At 42.1% G+C, this 25522-nt stretch overlaps 2 protein-coding genes and 1 pseudogene across 2 annotated transcripts in view; 2 read left to right on the forward strand and 1 right to left on the reverse strand.

Annotated features, from left to right (window-relative positions):
• TMEM170A (transmembrane protein 170A) overlaps positions 1–6895 on the forward strand; it is a 17132-nt gene extending 10237 nt beyond the window's left edge. Inside the window, exons 2-3 of the mRNA XM_006860160.1 lie at positions 3351–3452; positions 6765–6895. Coding sequence (XP_006860222.1) covers positions 3351–3452; positions 6765–6895 — 233 coding nt within the window. The remainder of the gene's footprint in view (positions 1–3350; positions 3453–6764) is intronic.
• A 6068-nt stretch (positions 6896–12963) lies between these two features.
• On the reverse strand, positions 12964–13390 carry LOC102812247 (annotated as a pseudogene).
• A 1021-nt stretch (positions 13391–14411) lies between these two features.
• The window catches only part of CFDP1 (craniofacial development protein 1), a 116650-nt gene continuing 105539 nt past the window's right edge, over positions 14412–25522 (forward strand). The window contains exons 1-4 of the mRNA XM_006860161.1: positions 14412–14552; positions 18995–19112; positions 20962–21184; positions 21719–21846. Of these exons, the coding sequence (XP_006860223.1) occupies positions 14489–14552; positions 18995–19112; positions 20962–21184; positions 21719–21846 (533 nt within the window). The 5' untranslated portion in view covers positions 14412–14488. The remainder of the gene's footprint in view (positions 14553–18994; positions 19113–20961; positions 21185–21718; positions 21847–25522) is intronic.

Consider the following 25522-nt stretch of genomic DNA (forward strand, 5'->3'; position numbering starts at 1 on the left):
TAGAAGAATTGATGCCTTTGAGTTGTAGTGTTGGAGGAGAATACTGAAAGTGCCATGGACTGCCAAAAGAACCAATAGATCTGTTTTAGAAGAAGTGCAACCACAGTGCTCCTTGGAGGCCAAGATGGCTAGGCTTCGTCTGTCATACTTTGGACAGATTGTCCGGAGAGAACAGTCGCTGGAGAAGGATGTCATGCTGGGTAAGGTGGAGTGTCAGAGAAAAAGAGGAAGACCCCCAACGAGATGGATCAGCCACGTGGCATCATTGATGGCGGCGGTAGTGAGGTTGGCCCAGGATCGGACATTGTTTCGTTCTACTGTGCATGGGGTCGCTATGAGTCGGTTCCGACTCGATGGCACCTGACAACAACAACATAGAAAAGTGATGTGACTGTAGTTGCCCAAGGGAACAAAGCCAAAGATAATGCACATGATTGGAAACAGCAGACAAGAAAATACTCAGGCTAAATAAAAAAGATTATCTGTATTATGTTGAGCCAGCAAAATAAAAAGTACTATATGACGATCAATAAATAGCCATTAAATAGATGGCTACACCCTCGGAAACCCTGTACAGGGTCGCTATGGGTCGGAACCGACTCGACGGCACTTAACAACAACAACAACAAGGTTAAAGATAAATCCCTTAGTTTTTAAAATAGTGTCTTATTTATCCAGGTTTGCCTTTTGCTCTTATTAGTTGTGTACTGATCCTACCAATCCGAGTGCTTTTATAAGCTATTGTTGTTGTTAAGTGCTGTTCAGTCAGTTCTGACCCATAGTGACCTTGTATAGGATTTCATAGGAGCGGCTGGTAAGCTTAAACCGTCAACCTGCAGTTGAAACTGATTTTGCAGTCCAGCGCATTAACCCATAGTGCCACTAGTAATCAAATAAAGTCTGTTCTTCTAGTTCAAGTGGTTCACATGACACTATATGAAATACACAGACACTGAAGTAGCTAATGGACGTGGGTCAGGCTGGCTGGGGGTGCTGTCTGTGCCCCTTCCCTTCTCAGAGATTCAAGGAGTGCTGACTTCTTGTTAAGTGCAGTTGAGTTGTTTCTGACACATAGTGGCCCTGTATGGGATTTGCAAAGGTGGCTGGTGGGTTTGAACTGCCGACCTTGTGGTTGTTGTTAAGTGCCATCAAGTCCATTCAGACTCATAGCGATCCCGTATAGAGTTACCAAAGAGTGACTGGTGGGTTTGAACCGCTGACCTTGTGGTTAGCAGTCCAGTGCTTTTCGTACAGCGGCCAGAGCAGGAGTCCATGACCTTGTGGTTAGCCAGAGGAAAATCAAGAGTTCGGCTGATAAGCATCCTTGGGCAGGTGTTGTGCTTCAGGGAATTGGTAAGCAGCTCTCTCTCTTACGGAAGGTGCCATCTTAGTTTGCTGTGTCCAATGCAGGCCTGATGGCTCGGGGTTGGCAGAGAGTGGCCAGGTTGGCCGCTGCTCTGAATTCCTGGAGGCATGTTGGCATCCATTGTCTATCCATGTCCTTTAAGAACTAGCTGTTTGCAGAGCTCTGTGTCAGAGGGGTCAGAATCTCAGCGTGACGAAGGTGGGAGTAGCTGCTGAGGACCAAGGAACCGAAGATGGTGTTTTTGCGTTGGAAGAGATTACATAGCATGGGCTGCAGCCACTCTGTGGGAGAGAGAGGTGGCAGGCCTCTGGAAAGATTACTTAGTTTGCATGCTGTCTAGTTTTCACTGCTGTTACTGTCTTAGAATCCCTTTGCTTCAGCCTTGTCAGGGCTTTTTAATTGGGGTAGTTTTGTCCCCCAGGGGACACTTGGCGGTTGGAGACTTTTTCAGTTGTCACAGCTGAGAGGTGCCACTGGTTTCTAGCACGTAGAGGCCAGGGATGCTGCCCCACACCCTCTGATAACAGGACACAGCCCCAGCAACAATGCAAGTTGATCCCTCATTTCTAAAATTGCCCGTGGCTTACCTGTCTTGAGCCAAGGATAGGAAACTGAGTTTGTCCAGCATGCTGCCTACATCCTAGCCATAATGGGACCCTGAAACCCTGCCCTGGCTCAACAGGTGAATGCCATGTTGTGTCTGCCATTTGCCAACATGCAAAGTCATTTCAGGACAATTTCCCCTTATTTGATTACTTTTTTTGTATTTTCCAAGACACAGCTTGCGTAGTTTTTTATGCATGTTGTTGTTGTCGTTATTGACTTAATTCCAACTCATAGAGACCCTGTATAGGATTTCCAAGGAGATATTGGTGGGTTTGAACCACCAATCTTGCATTTAGCAGTTCGGTGCTTATCCTATAGCACCACACCAGGACTCCTTTTTATGCGTCATTAGTGATCAGGTATTTAAATGTGGCCTGAATGATGGTTATCTTACGAATGTTTAGAGGTTCCCCATAGGAACCAGAGCTTCTCTCCTAACCTGCCCTCCTACTGACTTGTATTTCTCCTAAAGCCAAATGTACATTTTCTGGAATTGACTTTAAGGAGGTGGTACAAACCCACCAGCCACTCGGTGGGAGGAAGATGAGGGGGGCTGCTTCTGGGAAGGTTTACAGCCATGGGGACCCTAGGGGTCATTGCTGCTCTGTCTTACAGAGTCGCTGTGAGTTAGAATCAACTCAACGATAGTCAGTTCAGAGGTACTTATTCCACATCTTAAAACACTCTAGTGTAGAAAGCAATGTGTTGTTGTTTAGGGCCTTCAAGTCAGTTCTGTGATCCAAGTATAGGGTTTCCAAGGAGCAGCTGGCTGGTAGGTTTGAACCACCGACCTTTTGCTTAGCAGTCCATTGCTGATCATACAGTGCCACACATAACATCTCGAGATTTATTCTATTGCCTTTGACACGATTGCTGAATGAATGTATTTGGCTTTTCTATTTTAGAAGACAGATTCATCAAAATGATCAACAGACATTGCAGAGTGGGCCTTTTGTCTGTGTTTTTATGGCAGGGAATTATTTCAGGCCAGTTTTCAAATCTGAGTGAACTTTTCTTTTTTTCAGTGTTTGGGGGTAAAGGTAGCTTGTCAGAGGTTGGCCCACTTTTTCTGTTAAGGGCAGGGAGTAAATATTTTGGGTGTAGAGGGTCACGTGGTCTCTGCCACAGCTCTCAGCCTCTGCCATGGTGGCTCACAAGCAGCCAGAAACGGCACACAAATGAACGTATGTGTCTGTGTTCTGGTAAAATTATGCTCTGAGACAGGCGGCAGCCTGCTGACCTCTGCTCTGAAATGTCTGTCTCTGAATCTTTGCTGACCCTACGTTGCATTTTCAGAACTGCAGGGTTTTAATAGTAGAATGAGCAGGTGTGGTGCATATCTGTACATAACGATAGTCCTTTGCTTTTCTTCTTGTAGAGATGTGGTATGGTGTGTTCCTGTGGGCCCTGGTCTCCTCGCTCTTCTTTCATGTCCCTGCTGGACTGCTGGCCCTCTTCACCCTCAGACACCACAAATATGGTAGGTTCATGTCTGTAAGCATCCTGTTGATGGGCATCGTGGGACCAATTACTGCTGGCATCTTGACAAGTATGTTAGACATTAAAATACCAGTCAAAACGTTTAATATGACCAGTCAGCTCCTCCTTTCAGGGCCCAATTTCCTGGCATGTCTGAGTAGGAACAAGGCAGAAAAGTGACCTTTAGTCACAAATCCTGTTTTTAATGTGTTACTTTTCCCTCTCATTGGCTTCAGGGGAGTCATGCTGAGCTTGGCGGGAGATTCATCTTGTGAGCTAGGTCACTTACAAAAGACAAATAGGCTTGTCCTTTGGGAACCGCTGCTCCTTCTTAGCAGCCGTCCCTTCACAGGTGGGCAAGATTGTTGGTGAATAACTTTGAGGGTGAAAGAAAAATTTGGGTGACAAAAATTCTAGTTTAGAAAAGTACCTGATGTGTGTTCTTATTATTTTAATTTATTCCTCTCTCTCTTCTCAGCACTTTCTGAATCAAAATTGGAGTTTTATTGCTAGGAATTTGTTTTGGATTTTGCTCATGTCACAGGGCACAGTTACAGGGATAAGACTAATATGTAATTCGGTATAAATAACATGTCTGTTTTATATAAAAAGTTGTAAATATGCAAAAAAAAAAATTCCATCCTCTCTCACTAAGTTGACACCACAGTTTGCATTTTGGTATAGTATATACTTTCTAGGTTATGTATATACATATGAAATGTATTTTTTATAAAGAGAAATATGATATTTCTGCTAATTTGTAACCAGTATTCCTACCCCTTGATTTTACCTTGCGGCTTCTTCAACGAGTTCTCTCAGCTTATTGGCTTGAGTGTTTCTGAGATGACGTGTCTCATTTTGCTGTGTTCTGTAGATGATAGAAGTTTTGTGATAACAAAGAAAGCTCCTGTCTGCATTAAGGAGTTGCTGTAAATGACCTTCTGCAACATTTTAATGATATCACCTACTCTGCTCTGTAGAAACCTTCTGGCGCATTCTTCTTCATGGATTCCTGGTTCCCAGGATCTGTCTTTAATTTTCTCATTGAAAGCAAACATAAGTCCTACCATGGGCACCTGTGATAATGCACAGACAGAGCACTTGGTATATGGCAGTTGTGTGTGGACGCTGCATTCACTTCCAGTTTTAAGGCTCTGTTGAGCGCTCTGTTCCTTTCCTGTTGAGCTGTTCCCTCTGGTTTGCTCTTTCTTTTCTTCCCTCCGTCTTCAGCCAAATCTTACTGGAGGGCCCAGTTCAAGTTCCTTAAGCATCTTTCTACCCAACCCACGATTTTTGGAGCTAAATAGCAGAGGGACCCAGTAAAGTGTATTATGATGTTAGTAACACAAGGTATTTGTTGCCACCAGAAGTGGCATTTACCATTACACATGGTCAAGGCAACCAAACTGGCACTGGCTGGCAGTATTCTTTCTTCTTGTTCAAATATGTTAATATACTTTATTTTTTCTTAATTTAAAAAATATTCCAGAGACTCTTTGTTATACTTTTTTTCTGTTTTTTAAAGTTTTTATTGTGAACTGAGTGATAATTTACATGGGAGAACATTGGCTTTACACTCATTGTTTCATTGCAATGATTCCAATCTCCTCCATGCACCATCATTCAACAGTATTTGCCTCTGGGTTTTGTTTTTATGGGTTTTTTGGGGATGTACACAGAAACACTCAGGAATATATAATCATTTAAATAACCCAAGAGCACCTTCTATAAGCCTGACTCCTGGCCACCAGCACACAGCCTTTCTCTTTCCATGAGTCTTGAGTCCTCAGCTGCTTTGTCTTTCAATGTTCTCACCTCTGCCTCCATCTCTGGTGTCGCTGCTTCTCTGGATAAGGTCCCACATTCCGCTTGTGCTCTTCTCCCTTGATGGTCCTAGGGTCCTCTGTTCCTGGACTGTAAGATGAATTACTCCCCCCTTTTTGTTACAAAACTTCTACCTTTACAATTTTGACAGTCACAATTTGTCATGATAATAATTACTCACTATTGAATCATAGGAATCTTATCCCCATCTCTTTTCACCAGCCCCATCTACACAAGATGAAAAGCATTCAATGGGGACTCTGCCTTCCCCTGCACACTCTGAAACTAAAACTCCCTCTTGAAAACTTGTAAGCCGTCACTTTGTGACTTTATAGCACCTCATTTTAGATAGCCAATGTCTAAGTTGCCCGTCCCTATCTGCCCTGTTTACAGAGGGGATAGGATTGATACTGTTAATATACTTTTATATCACATAACATTGACATTTGATTAAGACACAATGCATTGTCTTGCATTATTCTAAACCAGCTTCATGTGTGTACCTTCTGTGTAGGTGCTGAGTCCTATAAGAATTGAGATCATACTTTATAATACATAGATGTGTTCTGTAAATAATACTACTTGGATGAATGAGCACCCTGTAACCAAGGAGAATTTTGTTTAGAGCCTTCTGGGGATGAAAGTCATCTGGGACCTTCAGATCTATTCTTTTTAAACCAAGATTTATTTCATTTGCTTTTTTGGTGCAATGCTGAGTCCCTATAGCAACTCAGATGTTTATCTGGGTAGAGACAGAAGTTTTTGCTTGCGTTGTTTTCTTAATTTCTAGGAAGTTATAGTAACTAACATCATAGTGACAGCTGATGCCATAGGAGCAGAAAGGAATCTCTACATATTTCTTAAACAACTCTTTAGGTGTAGAGGCCCTACTGCAGGATGTCCTCCTCCTCCGCTTGCCTTTGTCCTCTCCCTCCATTCATCATTTGAAGGGAACTCAATATAGGAGAAGGTGGGACTTGGGGCTTCTTCTGAAACAGTTTTTGCCCAGAAATGTTTTAAATGAATGTTCAAATTTGATGTGATTTAATTTAATCACACAGAAGAATCTATGTCATCTATTGCCAAAAACTTATTAGGTGCCTTTTAAATGCTAGGCACAGGGCTAATTGGCATGGGAAATAAAGAGATATTTTTGAGTTCATAATCAGGTCATGTGGGAATTGCTATCATCTTGATTTTGTTGACTTCTGCCAGAGACTTTTTATCCAGTGCACCTAGAAGAGTCTCAATTTCAAGGAGTCGTTTTTAAACATCTAAAAGCATATAGTAGTGATTTACAAACCATGAGGAATACTTAGAACCTAAAGTAGTTAGTAGAAAGAGGGAAAACAGAACATTTCCATAATACTAAGACCTTAAAAATCTGTACCATTTTATTTATGGTAGAATTTTAAGTGCTGTATTCTCCTGATTATATTAACCTCAATTTTTTCTTTTTCTTTTGAAACGTTTTTGAACTTTTAAACAGGTGCAGCAATTGCTGGCGTTTACCGAGCGGCAGGAAAGGAAATGATCCCATTGGAAGCCCTCACCTTGGGCACTGGACAGACATTTTGTGTAGTGGTGGTGTCCTTTCTCCGGATTTTAGCGACTCTATAGCATATGTTCTCAGGCTGCGATGCCAAGAAAATCGAGTACTGAAACCTAAGATAGAATCTTCATAGAAGAATATGGCATATGAGATTTTATATGGAAGCAACTTGGATGAAGAGACAGATGAAGGACGATGTGTCAGCTGGTTCTTTAGTCCAGAGCCCCAGGAATGGGAGACCTTTTGGGATTCCTGTTGCTCTCCACCAAAAGGAAACGTGTCTCTTGGCTTTCTTTCGTGTAGCTATTTAAGTGGCTTTACACCTTTACCTAAGCCAGGGCTCCTGGGTTGATACCTTTTACACTGAAATTTATAATACTCTGTGAGAAAATGCAGTATTGCATGTTCAGCGAAATTATGGGAAATACTGGTTTATTTTTAAGCAGGGCAACTGTACTAAAATGTCTTAGTTGATCTAGTCTGTGGTTGAAATGTGGTTAAATTCTTCTTTTGCTACATTTTCTTGACATTAAGTGCCAGGTAGGTTTTGGCCATGTGTAGCTTTGAAAACAAATTTAGTGAAATATAACGGGGGCGGGAAAAATCTAAATTTTTTTAGATTTAAGTAGTGGCTTTGATTCTCCTGTTTAAAGAAACAAGAGCTACATATTGAATGATGGGACATTTTGTGGATAACCATCTTGACCTCTGATTATTTAATCTATTGTAAGAGATGTGAATTGTTGTTTTGTGCATTTTAACAAAATAAGCTTGCTAATTAAGACTCCTCCCTCCCCAGAATCCCTATACCACCTTTTCTTACCACTTTCATTCTATTACATTTCTTTTTCAGGTTAATTGGAAACAGACCCTATGTGACTGGCTTGAGTTGAAAATTTTAAGCCAGATTGATTTAGACACACAAACAAGAAGATCCTTTAAGCTTTGTTATAGTTTTCCCTAGTGACTTTGGTTTATTAGGGAATCTTGGGAAGTTCTAGAAGTGCGGTTTTACCTACTTAGTGGGTACTGATTCCTTGGTCTTAACATGGCTACTTAGTGGAGCTCTTTAGCCCACTCTAACAGCACTGCGTGCCAACTCTCAGCAAGTGCCTACAGCTTTATTTTTACATGTGCCCCCCTCAGCCCTTAACAGTTTTTTCTAGGATACTGTGTATCCCTCAAAAGAATGAAATAACAGAGTTTTTAACTCCATTTTAGGTATTGTCTTTTTTCATGACAATGTCTGGAAACTGTGACCTTCACAAGGGAAAGGATGACAGAAATGAAGTATCTGACTTGATCCTTACCGTCTAACCTGTTTTGTATGGCATATAATCCATGTTGTTGTTTTCAGAATCACTTTCGGTAACTAAGTTGGATATTTTGAGAGTCATTATTGTAAGAGTAAGGCTAATGACACATGAGGACATATGCATACGACCTTACCTGTTCCATATAAAACAGTCTGCAGTCTGGCTTCTGCTTAAAATACAGACCAAGGGGAACCTTCTTCCAAGAAAAGTCAGAGAAAAACTACAGAGCACAAAAATTAACTGGGCGAATTCCTTTAGGGCATTAGACCATGTATCAAAATTACATTGATGTATTCTTTGGCTTGGTGAAAGTAAGTAGAGTTGGATTACAGTCAAGTGTCCTCACAAATTCCTCAACAAGATTCCTCTCCAGTGCTTACAGCTTCCTCCCACCAAGTAAGATTTATAATTCAAGACTCCATTTTCCTATTCAAGAAGCTTTCTGAAAAGTAATCTTTCAGTTTAAGAAATGTGGAGTAGCGATATCCTTTATCCTGGGAGAAGATTTTGATCCTCTCTATTGAAAGAGGCCTCCCATGAGGGGGCTTCAAAACGTTTGTGAAAAAAATGCCTCATCTTTTAATTGCATTTTTTCACAAACTTTTAGAAGCCCTTCATATTAGAATTTTTGCCCCAAATTTTTCTTTTTTGCTACAAATTCACAAAATATTCAAATGAATAGTTCCACTAGTTGGTGCCCCCTTTTCCCCTGATACTAATTTTTGAACATGCGTAATCCATGATTAAAATGTTTCGTTATTTCAAAATTAAGGCACTTTGAAAGGTTTGTTTCCATCTGTTTTCCTGTTTCATATATTTTTATTATCTTCTTTTGTATAAAACTTCAAATAGAAAATGTATCTTTAAGTTATTAAGTGTTTCACCCATCCCAGTATGTGAAGCATTCTCCTGTGAATAAATGTACCAGGGGGCTTCCAAAAGTTTGTGGGAAAATAGAATAGAAAGATAATGGAATTTTTCCACAAACTTTTTGAAGCCCCCTTGTATTTAGATTTCAAGATCTACAAGAGCTTGAAATAAATTTTCAGGGAGGAACTGTTTGATAACTCTCAATATTCCCCTTTATTTATTTGTTTTAGTTTTTGTCTCAAATATACAGTTGGGGAGGGTGGTTCTGATAGAAAAACATTGGCATTTGTGTTGAACATATTATCTTACCTTGCGTATGTTTTTCAGGACTTGCACCAGATTCTGTCGTAGAGACATGTGCAGCTCACCGCTTCCTCCGGTTGAGCTTTTACCTTTGCTTTTGAGATGAAAGCATTCATGAAAGCTTAAGTCCACATATAAGGGTAATGGTTATTTCAAGAGAAAGGCATCTTTCTCCACTCTGCCTTCCACTGTGTGCTAGTAATTATTATTATTTTTTTTTTTTGCAAAAAAAAAAAGACCTTAACAAAATGTTTAAAGTTATGAGAAAAAGTCCCTGCATATAAATTACCTTTAAACCTTTACGTTGTTAAGTTTTTAAAATGTATGTTGGTGTTTGATTCCAGTGTCCTTTATGGCTGCTCTGGTTTGAATACAGTTCTTAGTACACTGCAGTGCATCCCAGCCTTCCCAAGGCAAGCTTTCCTGGAATGTGAAGCCCTGGTTTAATTACTTATCCATATGCAGAAAGTTGTCTGTACAGCTGTTTCTCATTTGTGTACTCTGTAAGGCTGGCTGGTTGTGAAAAAAATCAGCTTAACGTTTTGTATTAGATGATTTTCACTAACTGCTGCAGTCTAAAGGATCAAATCTTTGTACAATGGAGAATTATTTAAATTTTATTTTTCTACTGACATTTCTAATTCTGGTATAAATGTTTATCAATAAAGAATTACTTTCCATTCTGTGGGCTGGAATGGTATTTTTCAGTGGTCTAGGAGTCCTGGTGTGGTGCTGTGGGTTAATGTGCCAGACTGCAAAGCCATTTGTACTGCAAGGTTAGTGGTTCAGGCTCACCAGCTGCTTCTTGGAAATCCTATACAGGGTCGCTATGGGTTGGAACCAACTCGATGGCACTTAACGAGTTTAATCTTTTGTAATAAAGTTGTCAGACTGTTTGTTGTCTGTTTTATAATTTATACTTAGCATACATGTTGAAGAAGTACTGATAGCTTAGTGGTTACGAATCAGGCTGTCAACCTCAAGGTTGGCAGTTCGAAACTACCAGCCATTAGGCGGGAAAAATATGAGGCTTTCTGCTCCTATAAAGATTTACAGCTTCAGAAACCCTGTGCAGGGTCTGTATGAATCGAAACTGACTCCACAGCACATATCCACCAGCACCATACATGTTGAGGAGTCCTGGTGTGGTGCTGTGGGTTAATACACCAGACTGCAAAGCTATTTGGACTGCAAGTTGGTGGTTCAAGCTCACCAGCTGTGCCAAGGAAACCCTATACAGGGTCGCTATGGGTCGGAATGGACTTGACGGCACTTAACAACAATACATGTTGAGGAGTCCTGGTATGGCGCTCTGGATGAATGCGCCAGACTGCAAAGCCGTTTGAACTGCAAAATCGGCGGGTCAGGCTCACCAGCTGCTCCTTGGAAACCCTATACAGGGTCACTATAAGTCAGAACAGACTTGACGGCACTTAACAACAAGAGGAAGACCTGCAAGGAGATGGATTGGCCAAGTGACAGCATTGATGGACTCAAGTGTGGCAACAGTAGTGAGTGAGTAGTGAGACTGGCCCAGGATCGGGCAGTGTTTCCTTCTGCTGTGCATAAGGTCGCTATGAGTTGGTGCTGACTTGGCACCTAACAACAACAACAATACATGTTGAACTCTAATGTTCAACTTTTTACAAATTTATAGTAAAACTCTAGTTCAAATGTATGATTGAATTGTACTTACATGTGAATTTTCATCTTATTAACTGCACTTTGTGGGCCATGTCATTGAAAAGTTGATGGAAAGAACACAGTTCTACTATGACACACATGGGTCGCCTGAACTCCTGGCATCTTTAATCTAGGACACAGCTGGAGGAAACCTCCCTAGCTGACCCTGGTATGACCAAGTAGTGTTAGTCCTTGATATCATCTGCATTTGCTTCTGATTAGTGCCTCTCATCATTGAATTCTACTTAAGATTTTATTGTGGTGAAAATGCACATAGCACATCATATGCCATCTCAGCAGGTTGGGTTTTTTTTTTAAACTTTTATTGTGAACTGAGTGATAGTTTACATGGGAGAACATAGGTTTTACACTCATTGTTTTACTGCAATGATCACAGTGCCTTCCGGCATCATCATCCAACAGTATTTGTTTCTCTTACCTCTGTTTTGTTCTGTTTTTGATGTGCACAAAACACAGGAATATATAATCATTTAAATAACCCAACAGCACATTCTACTGCCTCCTGACCACCAGCACACAACTCTTCTCTTTCCATGAGTCGAGCCCTCATTTGCTCCTTTCCATGTCCTTATCTCTGTCTCCATCGCTGGTGTTGCTGCTTCTCTGGATAGGGTCTCGCATTCTGCTTGTGCTCTTCTCCCTTGATGGTCCTAGGGTCCTCTGTTCCTGGACTGTAAGATGAACTACTCCCCCCTTTTTGTTACAAAACTTCTACCTTTGCAGTTATGACAGTTGGAATTAGTCATGATAACACTTATTCACTATTGAATCATAAGAATCATGTTCCCATCTCTCTTCACCAGCCCCATCTAGACAAGATGAAAACTATTCAGTGGGGATTCTACCTTCCCCTGTGCACTCTGAAATGAAACTCCCTCTTGAAAACTTGTAAGCCAGTCATTTTGTGCCTTTATAGCAATTCCCCATCCCCAATTTTAGGTAGCCAGTGTCTAAGATACCTGCTCCTCCATCCCTATATAAAGAGGGGATAAATTTGATTCTTGTGAAGACTCTTTCCCTCTCAATTGGTATTTTGAGCTACAACATCAGTAAGTATAGGTCAAGTTAGTCAGATTCTAGTAATTTATACTCATTTCCTTTATTATGTTTAGCTTCTATTGGAGTTCTGATCATCAAGCTGTCAAAGCTAGGTCAAATTAGTACTATTTTCAAGTTTGGGCATTCTTGTGTGCCTCCTGTCACTGATCAGCTGGATGCTTCACTCTCAACTCTAGCCCTCCTTGGCTAGGTCCTTGTCCATGGGCTTAGGAGTCCCCAGATCTCACCTATCTCTGCATTTTTTTTTTTTTTCCTGAGTATCTATTGTTTATTTTGACATAAAAAATAAACTCTCCAACCTATAAAGAGTCACTTATTTTTACACTATTGTAAAGTTACAAATAAAAACACCTGCTAACAGTTCCAAAGATATCACATACGCTTTGGAAAAAAAACAAACACATTTGCTATTTGGATTCAATGGAAGAGAGAATAACCAACTATCTCCCTGATTGTCCCTAACTTTACTAAATCATCACTGGGAAAGTTAGCAGTGAGGATGTCACATAGTTATAACAGGAGGGTTCTACTTTACAACCCTCATGAGCTAGCAGTAGGACAAACTTGAATTACATTTTGGTTCCTTTTGGATGTAGCTGCAAAAGGAGCCATCAAATTCTCAGGGGCTTGATGTCTCTCAGAAAGAAGCAAGCTAGGAGGGAGACTGATGATTGTGTTTACTTAGGTGAAAAACATTGACATTGACATTAGGAATGCAGTTGATATGCTACTGTTAACATGACATATCTGTGCTGCCATCGAGTTCAGTCAGCTGATTAGGTTACCATCTCCAGATCTTTGAGTGGCATATCTGAATTAAGGTCTCACCGTAAAGTCGTATCTTCAACTCCAGTTCTAGATGTCTTCTTTGGTTTTAATGTCTATTAGTCCTTACCAGCTGTAGCAGCCACTGCTTGGTAAAACTTTGCCACGAAGTCCGGCTCACTGACCTCCAAGCAGTCTGATGAATTCATTGCGCTCCTGCTCAGCCCAACCTCGAAACCACTGATCCCAAAGTCATAGCTGGCACTCAAAGATACAAGGTTGTCGGCTTGCCCCAGACACAGCAAGCTGCTCCAGACCATGTAATAGTGGCTGTAATTTTCCTGGCACTGCCTTAGCCACCAGGTCCTGTAGGAAACGTTCCCGCTGGGGACCTGACCAACTAGCAAACCAGTGTAGATTACACTTCATCTCCTGGGATGTGATGTAAGACATTGGGGGAGGGGAAGCATTAGTAATCGTGTCTGGCCCTGAGGGTAAAGGAGAAGGCAAGGATAGTGGTATTGTAGATGATGATTTCAGTGGCATCCTCTTTTTCTCCTTTTAGAGTGTACACGAACACCGTCACAAGACTGTCTGAACTCCGAGTACCGCCGCCGCTTCCATATTTCCTGAAAAACCTAAGCAAGGCCAGCTAGGCAGCCCACGTACTTCCGGTCTCGGAACAGCCCAGAAACCCAAGCGCCTCAGCGCCGCAGCCCCAGGACCTCTCTGCAAATTTTATAAGTACAATTTAATGTACCTATTACATTGTCCTGGTGTGGCGCTGTGGGTTAATGCGCCAGACTGCAAAGCCGTTTGAACTGCATGGTCGGTGGTTCAAGCTCACCAGCTACTACTTGGAAACCCTGTACAGGGTCGCTATGGGTCGGAATCGACTAGATGGCACTTGACAACAACAACATTCTCATTATGGAGTCCTGGTGTGGTGCTGCCGGTTAATGCACTGGACTGCATCGTCGGTTTGAACTGCAAGGCCTGCTGTTCATGCTCACCAGCTGCTCCTTGAAAACCCTATACAGGTTGCTATGAGTTGGAACCTACTCAAGGGCACTTAACAACAATATTCTCTCTGTGCTTTTCCACATCATTCCACCACTGTTAACATTACACTTCCTAAACAAAAATTGTTAATATGAAGAAACAGGACAAGTCGTATGTGGTTCTATTTCCACGTCTGCTCTCTTTAAAAAAGGATTCCTGTGGATATTGTCTGACTTCTAGGATAGTTCCTCAAACAGGGAATATGTAGGATATGCACTCGACTGCTAGGTCGGTTTGAACCGCCTGGTCGGTAGTTCAAATACACTCTGTGGTTGCTATGAGTCGAAACGATTCATGGGCACTTAACGATCAGAGACAGTGCTAAGGACTACGAGTTCCAGCATGCACTGCTTCCGCGCAGGTTTCTGCGACTCCGGCCGACGCCCATAGCAGCGTCCGCCTAGAGGTGTGGGCCCGGAAGTGTCGTGATTTCGACCATGTGGCAGTCTGCGCGTGCGCAAACGCTTCCGAGTTCCACCTGGCTGATCCCTGCGCCGCAGCTCTATGATCGCTCTCTAGCGCTTTGCCGTTGAGGTTAGCTACTGTAGTCCTGCGTATTGGCCTGCCCCTCGTGGCAGTGACATGGAGGAATTCGACTCCGAAGACTTTTCCACCTCGGAGGAAGATGAGGACTACGTGCCGTCGGGTGAGCGATCCCGCTGGAGGCGAGCGGCGAACTGTTCCGCCCCTCACGTGTGGCTCACTAGGTCCCCGCGTGCACCTGTCCTGGGAGCCTGGGGGGCTCTGGCCTCGAGCGTTCCCACCGTGCCGGCCCCACGCACCCCAAGCTTCCAGAACGTGCTTGCGGGCGCATTCACGCAGCAGCTCCCTGGGGCCTGGCTTCGACCGGAGAGCGGGAACCGGCACGTGAATGTGGCCCTGCCTCTGGGGAACGACATCGCTGTCTCTGAATGCTTCTGAAAAGCAACCCGAGCATGGAAAGTTCTCCTCAGTGCTCCCGGTCTGAGGGGATTGCTAACTAGTGCCACTTCCAGGGTAGACCCGAGGGATGTGCGCATGCACGCCCTGAGCGCTGATAAAGCGTTCACATGCTAATTTGTGTTTTGCCTCTTTGCCGTATACACCCGTAGATTGTTTCTCCGGACTTCATTTGGCATCTCAAATCGAATGTGGTTAAAATAAATCGTATCACCTAAGCCTCTACCTTTCCCATTCTACGCCTTCTTCTAATTTACCTGTCTCATCAAGACTTCCTGTGTAATCGCTCCGGCTCCGGTTCAAAATGGTAGGCAAACCAACCGACTTCCGCCATCAACTCGTGGTGGTGTTCCGACTCATAGCCACCGTGTACGGGGTTTCCACGAGCGGCTGATGGGTTTGATCTACTGATTTTCCGGTTACCGGCTACAGCGCCACACCAGCGTCCAGGGCCCCAACCTGCGATAGGGTGTTGTTAAGTGCCGTTGTGTCCATTCTGATTCAGCGACCCTAAGTAGGGTTACCGAGGGGCAGTAGGTGAGCTTGAACCACCGACCTTGCAGTTCCGATGGCTTTGCAGTTTGGTGCATTAACCCCCAGCGCCATACCAGGATAGGGTTGTTGTTGTTAAGTGCCGTTGAGTCGGGTCCGACCCATAGCGACCCTGTACAGGGTTTCCGAGGGTGTAAATCTTTACGGGAGTAGAAAGCCTCATCTTTCTCCCGCGGAGCAGCTGGTAGTTTCGAACCGCTGACCTTAAGGTTCGCAGCCCGATTCGTAACCACTACGCTACCAGAGTATAGGGTATCAGAGATTAAATCTCTATAGGACCAGATTGATTGGTGGATTTGAACCACGGACTTGTCGTTAGTGGCCCAACATGTTTATTCGCTCTTTTTAGGAACAACCCGTGGATAAGTTCTGTTCGTTTATGTGGAAAAGTAGTTTCTGACCGGTGTCCCGTAGGGTTTCCAAGAAGGAGCAGTTTGCCTCGTCTTTCTCCCACCGAGCTGGTGGGTTTGAACCACCCACTTTTTGCTTAGCAGTTCAACTATTAACCCGTTGTACCACCAGGGCTCCTTCACTCCTCACCAGACACATTTCTTAACTACGGTTCTTTCAAGTAACCAACTGCTTCCAAACTATGCTAATTCGGCTCATGGTCACCAATATCTGTTCTTAGGATAACAACTGGATGGAACAGTTTAAATACTAGTGTTCACTTCAATCAGTAGTGAAATGCTTCTAACAGGCTTGTGAGAACCAGGGCTTTCTCCCTCACCCCCGTTCCTACATTATCTCCACTGGGAACCCCTCTTGGTTGCCTGCTGACTTCCTTCCCTGTGGATGATACAGCTTTGTTGTTGATAAGTGGAACGAGTCTAATACATAGCGAGTTTGTATAGGGTTTCCAAGGAGCACCTGATTTGTTTGAACCACCAACCTTGGGGTTCATACTGACCATGCGATTCAGTACTTTATCCCACAGATCCATACCTGCCCTCATTTCCTGGAAATCTATGGGCAGTGCAAATGGTTAACTTTCTGGGCTGCTAACTGTAAGGTTAGTGCCGTCTACCCAGAGGCTTGGCCACGTACTTCAGAAAAATCAGTCAAGGAAAACCCTGTGGAGCAGTTCTACTCCGCACCACATTCAACTGAGTCAAGTGATACTGATGCTTCATTCCCCTCACTCCCAACACTCTTTTGTACCTTCAGCGTTAAACTTCCCGGTCTGCCTTTATAATCATGTCTAAAATTTGGTTTGATCTGTATTCAGTGTGTTATTGTCTGTAATGACTGGGTTTTTTTTTACACTGTTTACAGCCAAACCAACATGATATTCTGTGATTCTTTTTCCTGTGTAGCTTGTTCTCTCTGGCGTGAATAACTGCCATTTTTGTGGTTATTGCTTAATTGGCTGTCTACTTACTACGGTTTTGATTAACCCTAAAGGAGTTCTGGTAGCGTAGTGGTTATGGGTCGGGCTGCCAACCGCCAACCGCCAACCTCAAGGTCATACTTGAGGTTCTGCTGGAGAAAGATGAGGCTTTCTGCTCCCATAAAGATTTACAGCCTCGGAAACCCTATGCAGGGTGGGTCACTATGAGTCAGAACCAAGTCCACGGTACTTAACAACAACAACAAGTGCTCAGAGAGTTGTTTAAATCATCTCTCTTCATTCTCAGATTCATCAGGTAATTTTCACTTATATCTGTCTTGCTCCAAATTGACTTGGTTGCTCACTCTGCCTCTTCAGGGTGTCCGAGGAGCGGCTGGTGAGTTTGAACTGTTGACCTTGTGATTCAAACCGACCTTGAGGTTGAGTGTTTATCCTACAGTGCCACAGAAGGATACCAGTCAGTCAGTCCATTGTTCCCAGTATTCATCCTACAGCGCCACCGGCACTCTCATCCACACACACACATACATTTCCTTGAACACTATATAAAATCTTTTTTGTTACAAGAGATTAAATGAAACATCTTTAGTGTTATGAAGTACCAATAATTTCATTATCCAAGCTCCTGCTGTCAAGTTAATTCCAACTCACATAGACAGTAAAGGACATAATTGTTGTTAAGTGTGGACAAGTCGGTTCTGACTCATAGCAACTCCATATGGGGTTTCTGAGGAGCGACTGGTGAGTCTGAACCGCCGACCTTACAGTTCAAATCGAATTTGTGGTCCAGTGCTTATCCTACAGTGCCACGCCAGGACTCCTCCATTTATTTTGGTCTTTTAAATTTCTATTTCCAATTGTTCATTGCTTCACACATGACCCTTGTGTCTTACAACCTTCCTGGAACCATTTAGCAGGTATAGAGGCTTTGTTTTTCTAGATTTTATGGAATGTTCCACATAAACAATTATACTATTATTCTGTTTTTTCCTTTCCAATTTTTATGCCTTTTATTTCTTTGGTTTTCCCTACGAAACTGGATGCACCTTCCAGTATGAGGGTGAATAGGAGTGGCGACAGTGGACGTCCTTGCCTGATTAATGTTAACTCTGTGTTCTGACAGATGCCTTTTATCCTGTTCCAGAAGTTCCCTTCTGTTCCTGACTTGTTGAGAGATGAATTTTGTTAAATGCCTTTTCTCCATCCATTGATATGATTGTGTGTGGTCTTTAGTCTATATTTCAGTGACTTCCAGTGACTGGTTTTTATTTTATTTTGAACCAGACTGTTCTGGAATCAAGGTTTACGGTAAATGTAAATTTTTCTGATGGTGATTTTTTTTTGATGTCGTTTTGCATACTGCTAAGTGAAAGGTGAGTGCTTCAAATCCAATCACTGTGGCACCACGGGAGAAAGACCTGCCGATCTGTTTCCAGAAGTCTTCAAACACCAAGAAAACCCACAGTGAATGCTATAATCCATAGAAAAATCTCGGAAGTTTGAAAAGGGAGCTGAATCTCTGTGGTTGGGTTTTATTGCTTGGTGCCCAAAGTGTGTGTTCAGACGGGGTATCCAGGCCACTCTGTTGCTGTCACTGTCTGAAGATGGGAAATAGATGTGTTTGTGCCTTCTATGTTTTCACTGGAAGTCTTTTAAAATACCTTTTATTGACGAGATAAAGTCTGTTTTTGAAAGATGCCTGAGATGAGATGTGTTTGTTTCTTCTACATTAATAGAATTGCATTGTCAATTAATTACTTCAGTAAGTACTTATAGTCAAGACAGAGGGTTATATCCTCATGAAATGTGGAGCCTAACAGGGATTATAAGGAGCTCTGGTAGTGTAGTGGTTACGAATCGGGCTGCAAACCGCAAGGTCAGCAGTTCGAAACTACCAGCTGTTCCGCGGGAGAAAGATGAGGCTTTCTGTTCCCGTGAAGATTTATAGCCTCGGAAACCCTGTACAGGGTCGCTATGAGTCCGAACTGACTCCACGGCACATAACAACAACAACAACAGGGATTATAAATATGAAATACGTTCAAGTGGGGTGAAAATGAAGGTGATAATGGGGAACGTACCCTAGTCTTCAGAAACAGACAACTCTGCTAAGGAAATGATGCTTTAGATGAAGAATAGGGGAAGAACTGTAGAGTGGAAACTGACTGCCCTTTTCTGGATAACAATATTTCATCTTGATGTGCAAACCTTCGTTCCTGTCTGACCACACTATTATGTGATTTCAGGTGGAGAGTATAGTGAAGATGATGTAAATGAATTAGTGAAGGAAGATGAAGTGGATGCTGAAGAGCAGACACAGAAAACCAAAGGGACAAAGAGAAAGGCTGAGAGCATTCTGGCCAGGTGATGCTGCCCTCCAGGTCCTTAGAGGTCAGGGTCTGTTGTCACAGCCCGTCTATTGCTAGCATTTCATACTGACAGGGCTCCTTTCCTTTTTCTGTCTGTGGGAAACATTTGCTGATATTTTAAGATTACATTCTTAGTCTCTGGCAAACTTTAAAAATTCCTGAGCTTAAAATATGCTCATGATAAAAACAGAAGGCTCAGCTAGTATTGAAGTGTCTGCCCTGTCGGTAGTCCTTGTTGCTTTTCCTCAAAAGAGCTGTCCCTAGAGATACTCCACATGGACAAGCGGGGCTGTGTTTCGTAGCCTCTTTTTTATTTAAATGGATTTTGTTTTTTGAAACAGCTCCCATATGCCCCTCCTCCTGCACATCATTACTCTAATTAATTGTATTTTTTTATTCTTGTAAAAATATATATGTAACACATTTTCCAATTCAACATTTTTCACATTTATGATTTAGTGAAAATCAGCTCCACTGACATGTTGTGTAACTGTCACCAATAATCATTACCAAAGTGTCTATAACCACAAAGAGATGTTCACTGTCCTAAACAAGAGTTAAAGCCATTTACCCGGTGTCTTTCTGTGGTCTGTTGTAAGTGATAAACTAATGTCAGTACATTACTTGTAACTAATATATGTAGTTTGTGGGATAAAGATGAGGTTTTCTGCTCCTGCAAAGATTTTTGAAAGGCCTTAGAAACCGTAAACAGGGTTGTGCTGAGTTGTAGCTGATTCGACAGCACTTACCAACAGCAGTGTCTGTTGTTTACATTTACGCTCGTTTTTTGCGCCCTGCCCTTCTGTGGCTGCCCTTATTTTGTTTTGAAATAATATAAATGGTTGCAGAATCTGCATATCCTTTTTCACTTTGCATATTTCACATCTTGGAGATGGTACCTTGGCAGTACATTAGGTATACATCCTTTAGTTGGTGACTGCCTGGCAGTACTGTTATGTGGACAGACCACGCTTGAAGCCTTCCCTTGTTGAGAGACATTCCGGTGGTTTCCTGTCTTCACTACAGTAAGCAGGACTGCACTGAATAGTCTTGTATATGCCTTTCTGTACATGTATCACTGTATCTGCAAGTCCCATTTATAGAAGTAGAACTATTTGATTCAAGGTCATTGCAGTTAAATATTTTAAATGGATATTGGCAGATTGCCTTCTATGATGTGGTACTTTATTTACACTGTTAGGAAACTGTTAGGAAAATTCTGACAGTGATTTAGCTCAGGTAAGGGCATCTTCCGTAGAAGTCTCTTACCACTCTTTGATTGGTGTTTCTGTCTTTTGGGGCACTGATGCAAAAACCAGATTATAATTTTTTAAATGCAAAAAAAAATTTTGGGATATAAAATCATTCACCTGTAGTCAAAACAGTTTGTTCTTACAAGTCTTGAAACGAATTCCCTTGTCCTGTCCTTTAGTTTTTCTATAGTCCAGCTTTTGTATCGTCAGAAAGTAGAAATATGGTTTTTTTTAGAACTCTAGGAAGAAAGTGCAAATAAAAGCCAAATATTTGACATAGGTACATTCTCAGCACATTTTTTGAGTAGATTAATTCTATGAGGTGATTTGGGGTGTTTTCTTGGTGGAATTAAGCTGGCTCTGATTTAGAAGATGAACACTATATCTTGATGTTTAAGTGTTTGGAGAAAGAGAGAGCAGTGAGGGCCCACTTCTTTTGTTCCTCCAGAAAATCTCAGCTTGCCCTCTCCCCCAAGTGTTAATGTGTTCATAGTGCCCAGATTGATGTTTGGAACTAAGGAACGAATAGCTGTGAGGTAATTTTAGATTCTCTGTCTTGTCTTCCTTTTTCTTGTGATTGTTGGTAACCAGGAAGAGAAAACAGGGAGGCCTTTCACTTGGAGAAGAGGAGGAGGAGGCCAGAGAGGAATCTGGAGGCAGCAGCAGCAGCAGCGAGGAGGAAGATGCAGATGTTGAGCAGGAGACAAGCATCAGGTCAGAAGATGCAAGGAAAAAGAAGGAGGATGAGCTCTGGGCCAGCTTTCTGAACGATGTGGGATCCAAATCAAAAGGACCCTCAAGTGCACAAGTTAAGGTAAGTCGAGATTACCATATTTTTCACAAGTAATGCATATGCACGTATAAAAGGTAGAGAAGTTGCAGAATCGGTTCTGGATAGTGCACCCATGTATACGCCGAGCACGTCTCATGACGTTTCTAAAAGTGAGCTTCAGTTTCATCCACCCTCATTCAAGAGTCCAGAAATGATACTTTTGTCATATTTATGTGATAAAGGTATGAGCCATGGTGAAGAAGTCATAGATTGAGTTTTGTAGTATCCCAATAATTGGAAAATAAATCATTGGGGCAGTTTGTGGCCAGGCCTATGAGTGGTGGAGTTCTTTGTAGCCCATCTATGGCCAGGTGTGAGCTGCCAGAGACTGCCTTTGGGCCCGCTAAAGCCCGAATGCAGACTGGTCCGACTACAGGCGGGGGTCTCATGGAGCTGTCCCTGTGTGTCTTAGTTGTTTACAGGTGAAACCGTTAAGAACAGTCATTGACTGTTTGCGTGGTTCTTTTAGGTTGTATCCTTTGGTGAGGCTGATTAAACTTCTTACTTTTTTCACAGCGAGGAGCAGAAACTGAAGAGACAAGTTCAAGTAAATTGTTGGTCCAAGCAGAAGAGATGGAGAAGCCCGAAGAGACAGAAAAGGTCAAAATCACCAAGGTGTTTGATTTTGCTGGTGAAGAAGTCAGGTAAGGTGACCTTCAGCAACTTTGAAACGAGGTCTTTTAAAAACAAGCCTTCTTTCCAAATGGTGTTACATGTCTCATGATACTATTTGGAAGAATTACATCTGAACTGAAGGGAAATGGTGACTTCATGAATTATCAAGTAACACGAAGGTCCTTTCATATATGGCAGTGTAGTTTCTGCATGTTATGAAGTGGTCTGCTGAACAGAAGTAAAGAAGTGAGTTAAGGGAAAGGCAGTATACAATAATGGGGAGGTCAGCACAAAATGGTGAAGGCAAACAAGGACCCTGGAGGAACACAAGAGATCGTACACAATCCTGTAAGTACAGTAATAACAATAATCTACAAGTGGGTGTGTATATAGACACAGGCTCAACATGTATGGGAAGGCAAATGGGACGACACCCACAAACAGATACAGGTTTGAAGGAGGATATTTCTACATCTGTACATGCTGCAAGTATATCCATTGTTGTCAAGTGCTGTTGAGACGGTTCCAACTCCTGGTGACCATGTATAGGGTTTCCAAGGAGTGGCTGGTGAGCTTGAACAGCTGACCTTGTGGTTCAAACTGACTTTGTAGTCCAGTTCAATAACCTGCAGTGCCACACCAGGACTCCATGAGTACAGTGTGGTGGTGGTGGTGGTGGTGTGCCATGGATTCGGTTCCGACTCATAGTGACCCTGTGCAGGGTTTCTGAGGCTGTAAATCTTTACAGGAGCAGAAAGCCTCATCTTTTTCTCACTGGAACAGCTGGTAGTTTCAAACTGCTGACCTTGAGGTTAGCAGCCCAATTCGTACTCACTATGCACCAGAGCTCCATGACTATAATATGGTATAGCATATATATGTATGTATATGTATACGTATGTATGTATATGTATGCGTGTACACTAATGGATATGTGGAGTCCTGGTGTGATGCTGCAGGTTAATGCACTGGACTACAAAACGACAAGGTCGGTTTGAACTGCAAAGTCAGCTGTTCAAACTCACCAGCCGCTCCTTGGAAACCCTGTACAGGGTCGCTATAAGTCAGAACCGACTCTTCTGTTCAAACAGCTGCCTCTTGGTCCATGTACAGATTCCTTGTGTTCTGGAATACTCATACTTTGCAATGTTCTCCATAGCTTGTCACAGTCCACACAGTCTGAAAGCCTTTGTATAGTCCATAGAGTACAGGTAAACATCTTTCTGATATTCTCTACTTTCAGCCAAGATCCATTGGACATCAGCAATGATATCCCTCATTCCATGTCCTCTTCTGAATCCAGTTTGAACCTCTGGAAGTTCTCTGTCAATGTATGGTTGCAGCCGTTTCTGTATTACCTTTAGTTCAACTTTACTTGCCTGGGGTATCAAAGAGATTGTCCGTTGGGTCACCTCTCTTTGGAATGGGCACAGATACAGATCTTTTCCAATCAGTTGGCCAAATAGTTGTCTTCCAAATTTCTTGGCATAGGGGAATGAGTGCCTCCAATGCCGCCTCACTTTCTTGAAAGTTTTCAATTTTCATTCCCTCAATTTCCGGTGCTTTGTTCTTTGCCAGTTCCTTCAATGCACCTTGGACTTCCTCCGTCAATATCACTGGCTTTTGATCATATGCTGCCTCTTGAAATGGCTGAACATCAACCATTTCCTTTTGGTACGGTGAAGTTGAGGCTTGAATTTTTTCTTCTGTTCCCCCAGCTTGAGGAATGTGGAGCTTGTTCTTCCCTTTTGGTTTTCTGACTCCAGATCTTTGCACATTTTGTTGTAATATTTGACTTTGTCTTCTCGAGCTGATCTTTGAAATTTTCTGCTTATCTCTTGTACCTTCTCATTTCTTCCATTTGCTTTAGCATCTCTATGCTGGAGAGCAAGTGTCAGTGTCTCTTTTGACATCCATTTTGACCTTTTCCTTCTTTCTTGTCTTCTCAATGACTTTTTGCTTTCTTCATGTATGATGTTCTTGATGTCATCCCACAACTCTTCTGGTCTTCAGTCTTTAGTGTTTAATGTATCAAATCTGTTCTTTCAGATCTGTAAATTCAGGCAGGATATAGTCAAGGTCATATTTTGGCTCTCGTGGACTTTTTCAGCTTCAGTCTGAATTTGCATATGAGCAGTTGATGGTCTGTTCCACAATCTGCCTCTGACCTTGTTTTGACTGATGATAGGAGCTTTTCCACCATCTCTTTCAGCATATGTGGTCAGTTTGTTTTTGTGTATTCCATCTGGTGAGTTCCATGTGTATAATCGTTTCTTATACTGTCTAAAGAAGGTATTTGAAATGAACAAATCATTGATGTTGCAGAATTCTATCATGCGTTCCCTGCATCATTTTTATCACCAAGGCCATATTTTGTAACTACTGATCCTTCCTCTTTGCTCCCAACCTTTGCATTCCAATCACGAGTAATGATCAATACATCTTGATTGCATGTTTCATCAATTTCAGGTTGAAGAAGTTGGTAGAATTCTTCTATTTCAGCCTCACTGGCTTTAGTGGTTGGTATGTAAATTTGAACAATAGTGGTCTTAACTGGGCTTCCCTGTAGGTGCATGGCTATTATCCTATCACAGACAGCGTTGTTACCTCATGACTGATCTGGATATGTTCTTTTTGATGATGAATGCAACACCATTCCTCTTCAATTTGTTATTTCCAGCATAGTAAACCATGTGGTTATCAGATTCAAAATGACCAATATAAGTCCATTCTAAGATATTGATGTTTATGCATTCCATTTCATTTTTGACAATTTCCAATTTTCCTAGATTCATACTTCATACATTCCATGTTCTGATTATTAGTGGATATTTACAGCTGTTTCTCTTCATTTTAAGTTGTGCCCCATCAGCACTTGAAGGTCCCGAGGGCTTTAGTCCCATAGACTTTACTCCATTCACTTCATCATGGTCATCTCTATGTAGAGGCAGCTCTTCCCCAGTCGTATTTTGAACCAAACAGTAGACAGGCTCATAAGGCGAGTAAGTAACACCAGGGAGGTACACACTCCTTAGAACATTTTTGATATCAAACTGGCAGCATTTGCCCAGAGATAAGCTCAGTTTAGAGAGGATAGGAAAGAATGGTAAATGACAACGGCTAACACAATAAGGAAGTAGGAAGAGTGTTATTACATTGTGAAGATTATAATCAGGTTCATAAAACAAAATGTATTTGAATTGTTGGAATGGAAAACCAGTTTGTTCTGTAAACTTTCACCCAAATCACAATGAAAAGTGAAAAAGAAAAGCACGTTGAGTGTTTGGTTCTGCCTGGCTTTTGCTGTGTTTTACTATGATTTGAGGGAAGTCATTTCTCCCTTCTTCACTTTTCCTTGACTGAAGGGTGAGCCCAGTAAGGCCTTTGAAATCAGGTAAGCCCTGGAAGTAGGAGGAGAGAGATTTGGTTCCAAAAATAATTTCCTTATCTTAGTTTTTTTTGATATATTTTTTTAAATGGCTTCATGTGGCTTGTTGACTACTGTTCAGAAAAACTATTTTTGTTGTTAATTGCCAGTCAACTCAATTCCAACCCATAGCGACCCTCAGAAAAGCTATAGAGGTTAAAAAAAAAAAACCTTGTGACCAGGTTTGCCTCCTGGCTGTTCTCAGTAAGAGCTGTATACTTAGAATTGCCTCATCTCCATTGATTTGCATGTTACAATGTAATAAACATTATAACTGT

Source organism: Chrysochloris asiatica, unplaced genomic scaffold (genome assembly GCF_000296735.1).
Source record: "Chrysochloris asiatica unplaced genomic scaffold, ChrAsi1.0 scaffold00037, whole genome shotgun sequence".
Classification (NCBI taxonomy): domain Eukaryota; kingdom Metazoa; phylum Chordata; class Mammalia; order Afrosoricida; family Chrysochloridae; genus Chrysochloris; species Chrysochloris asiatica.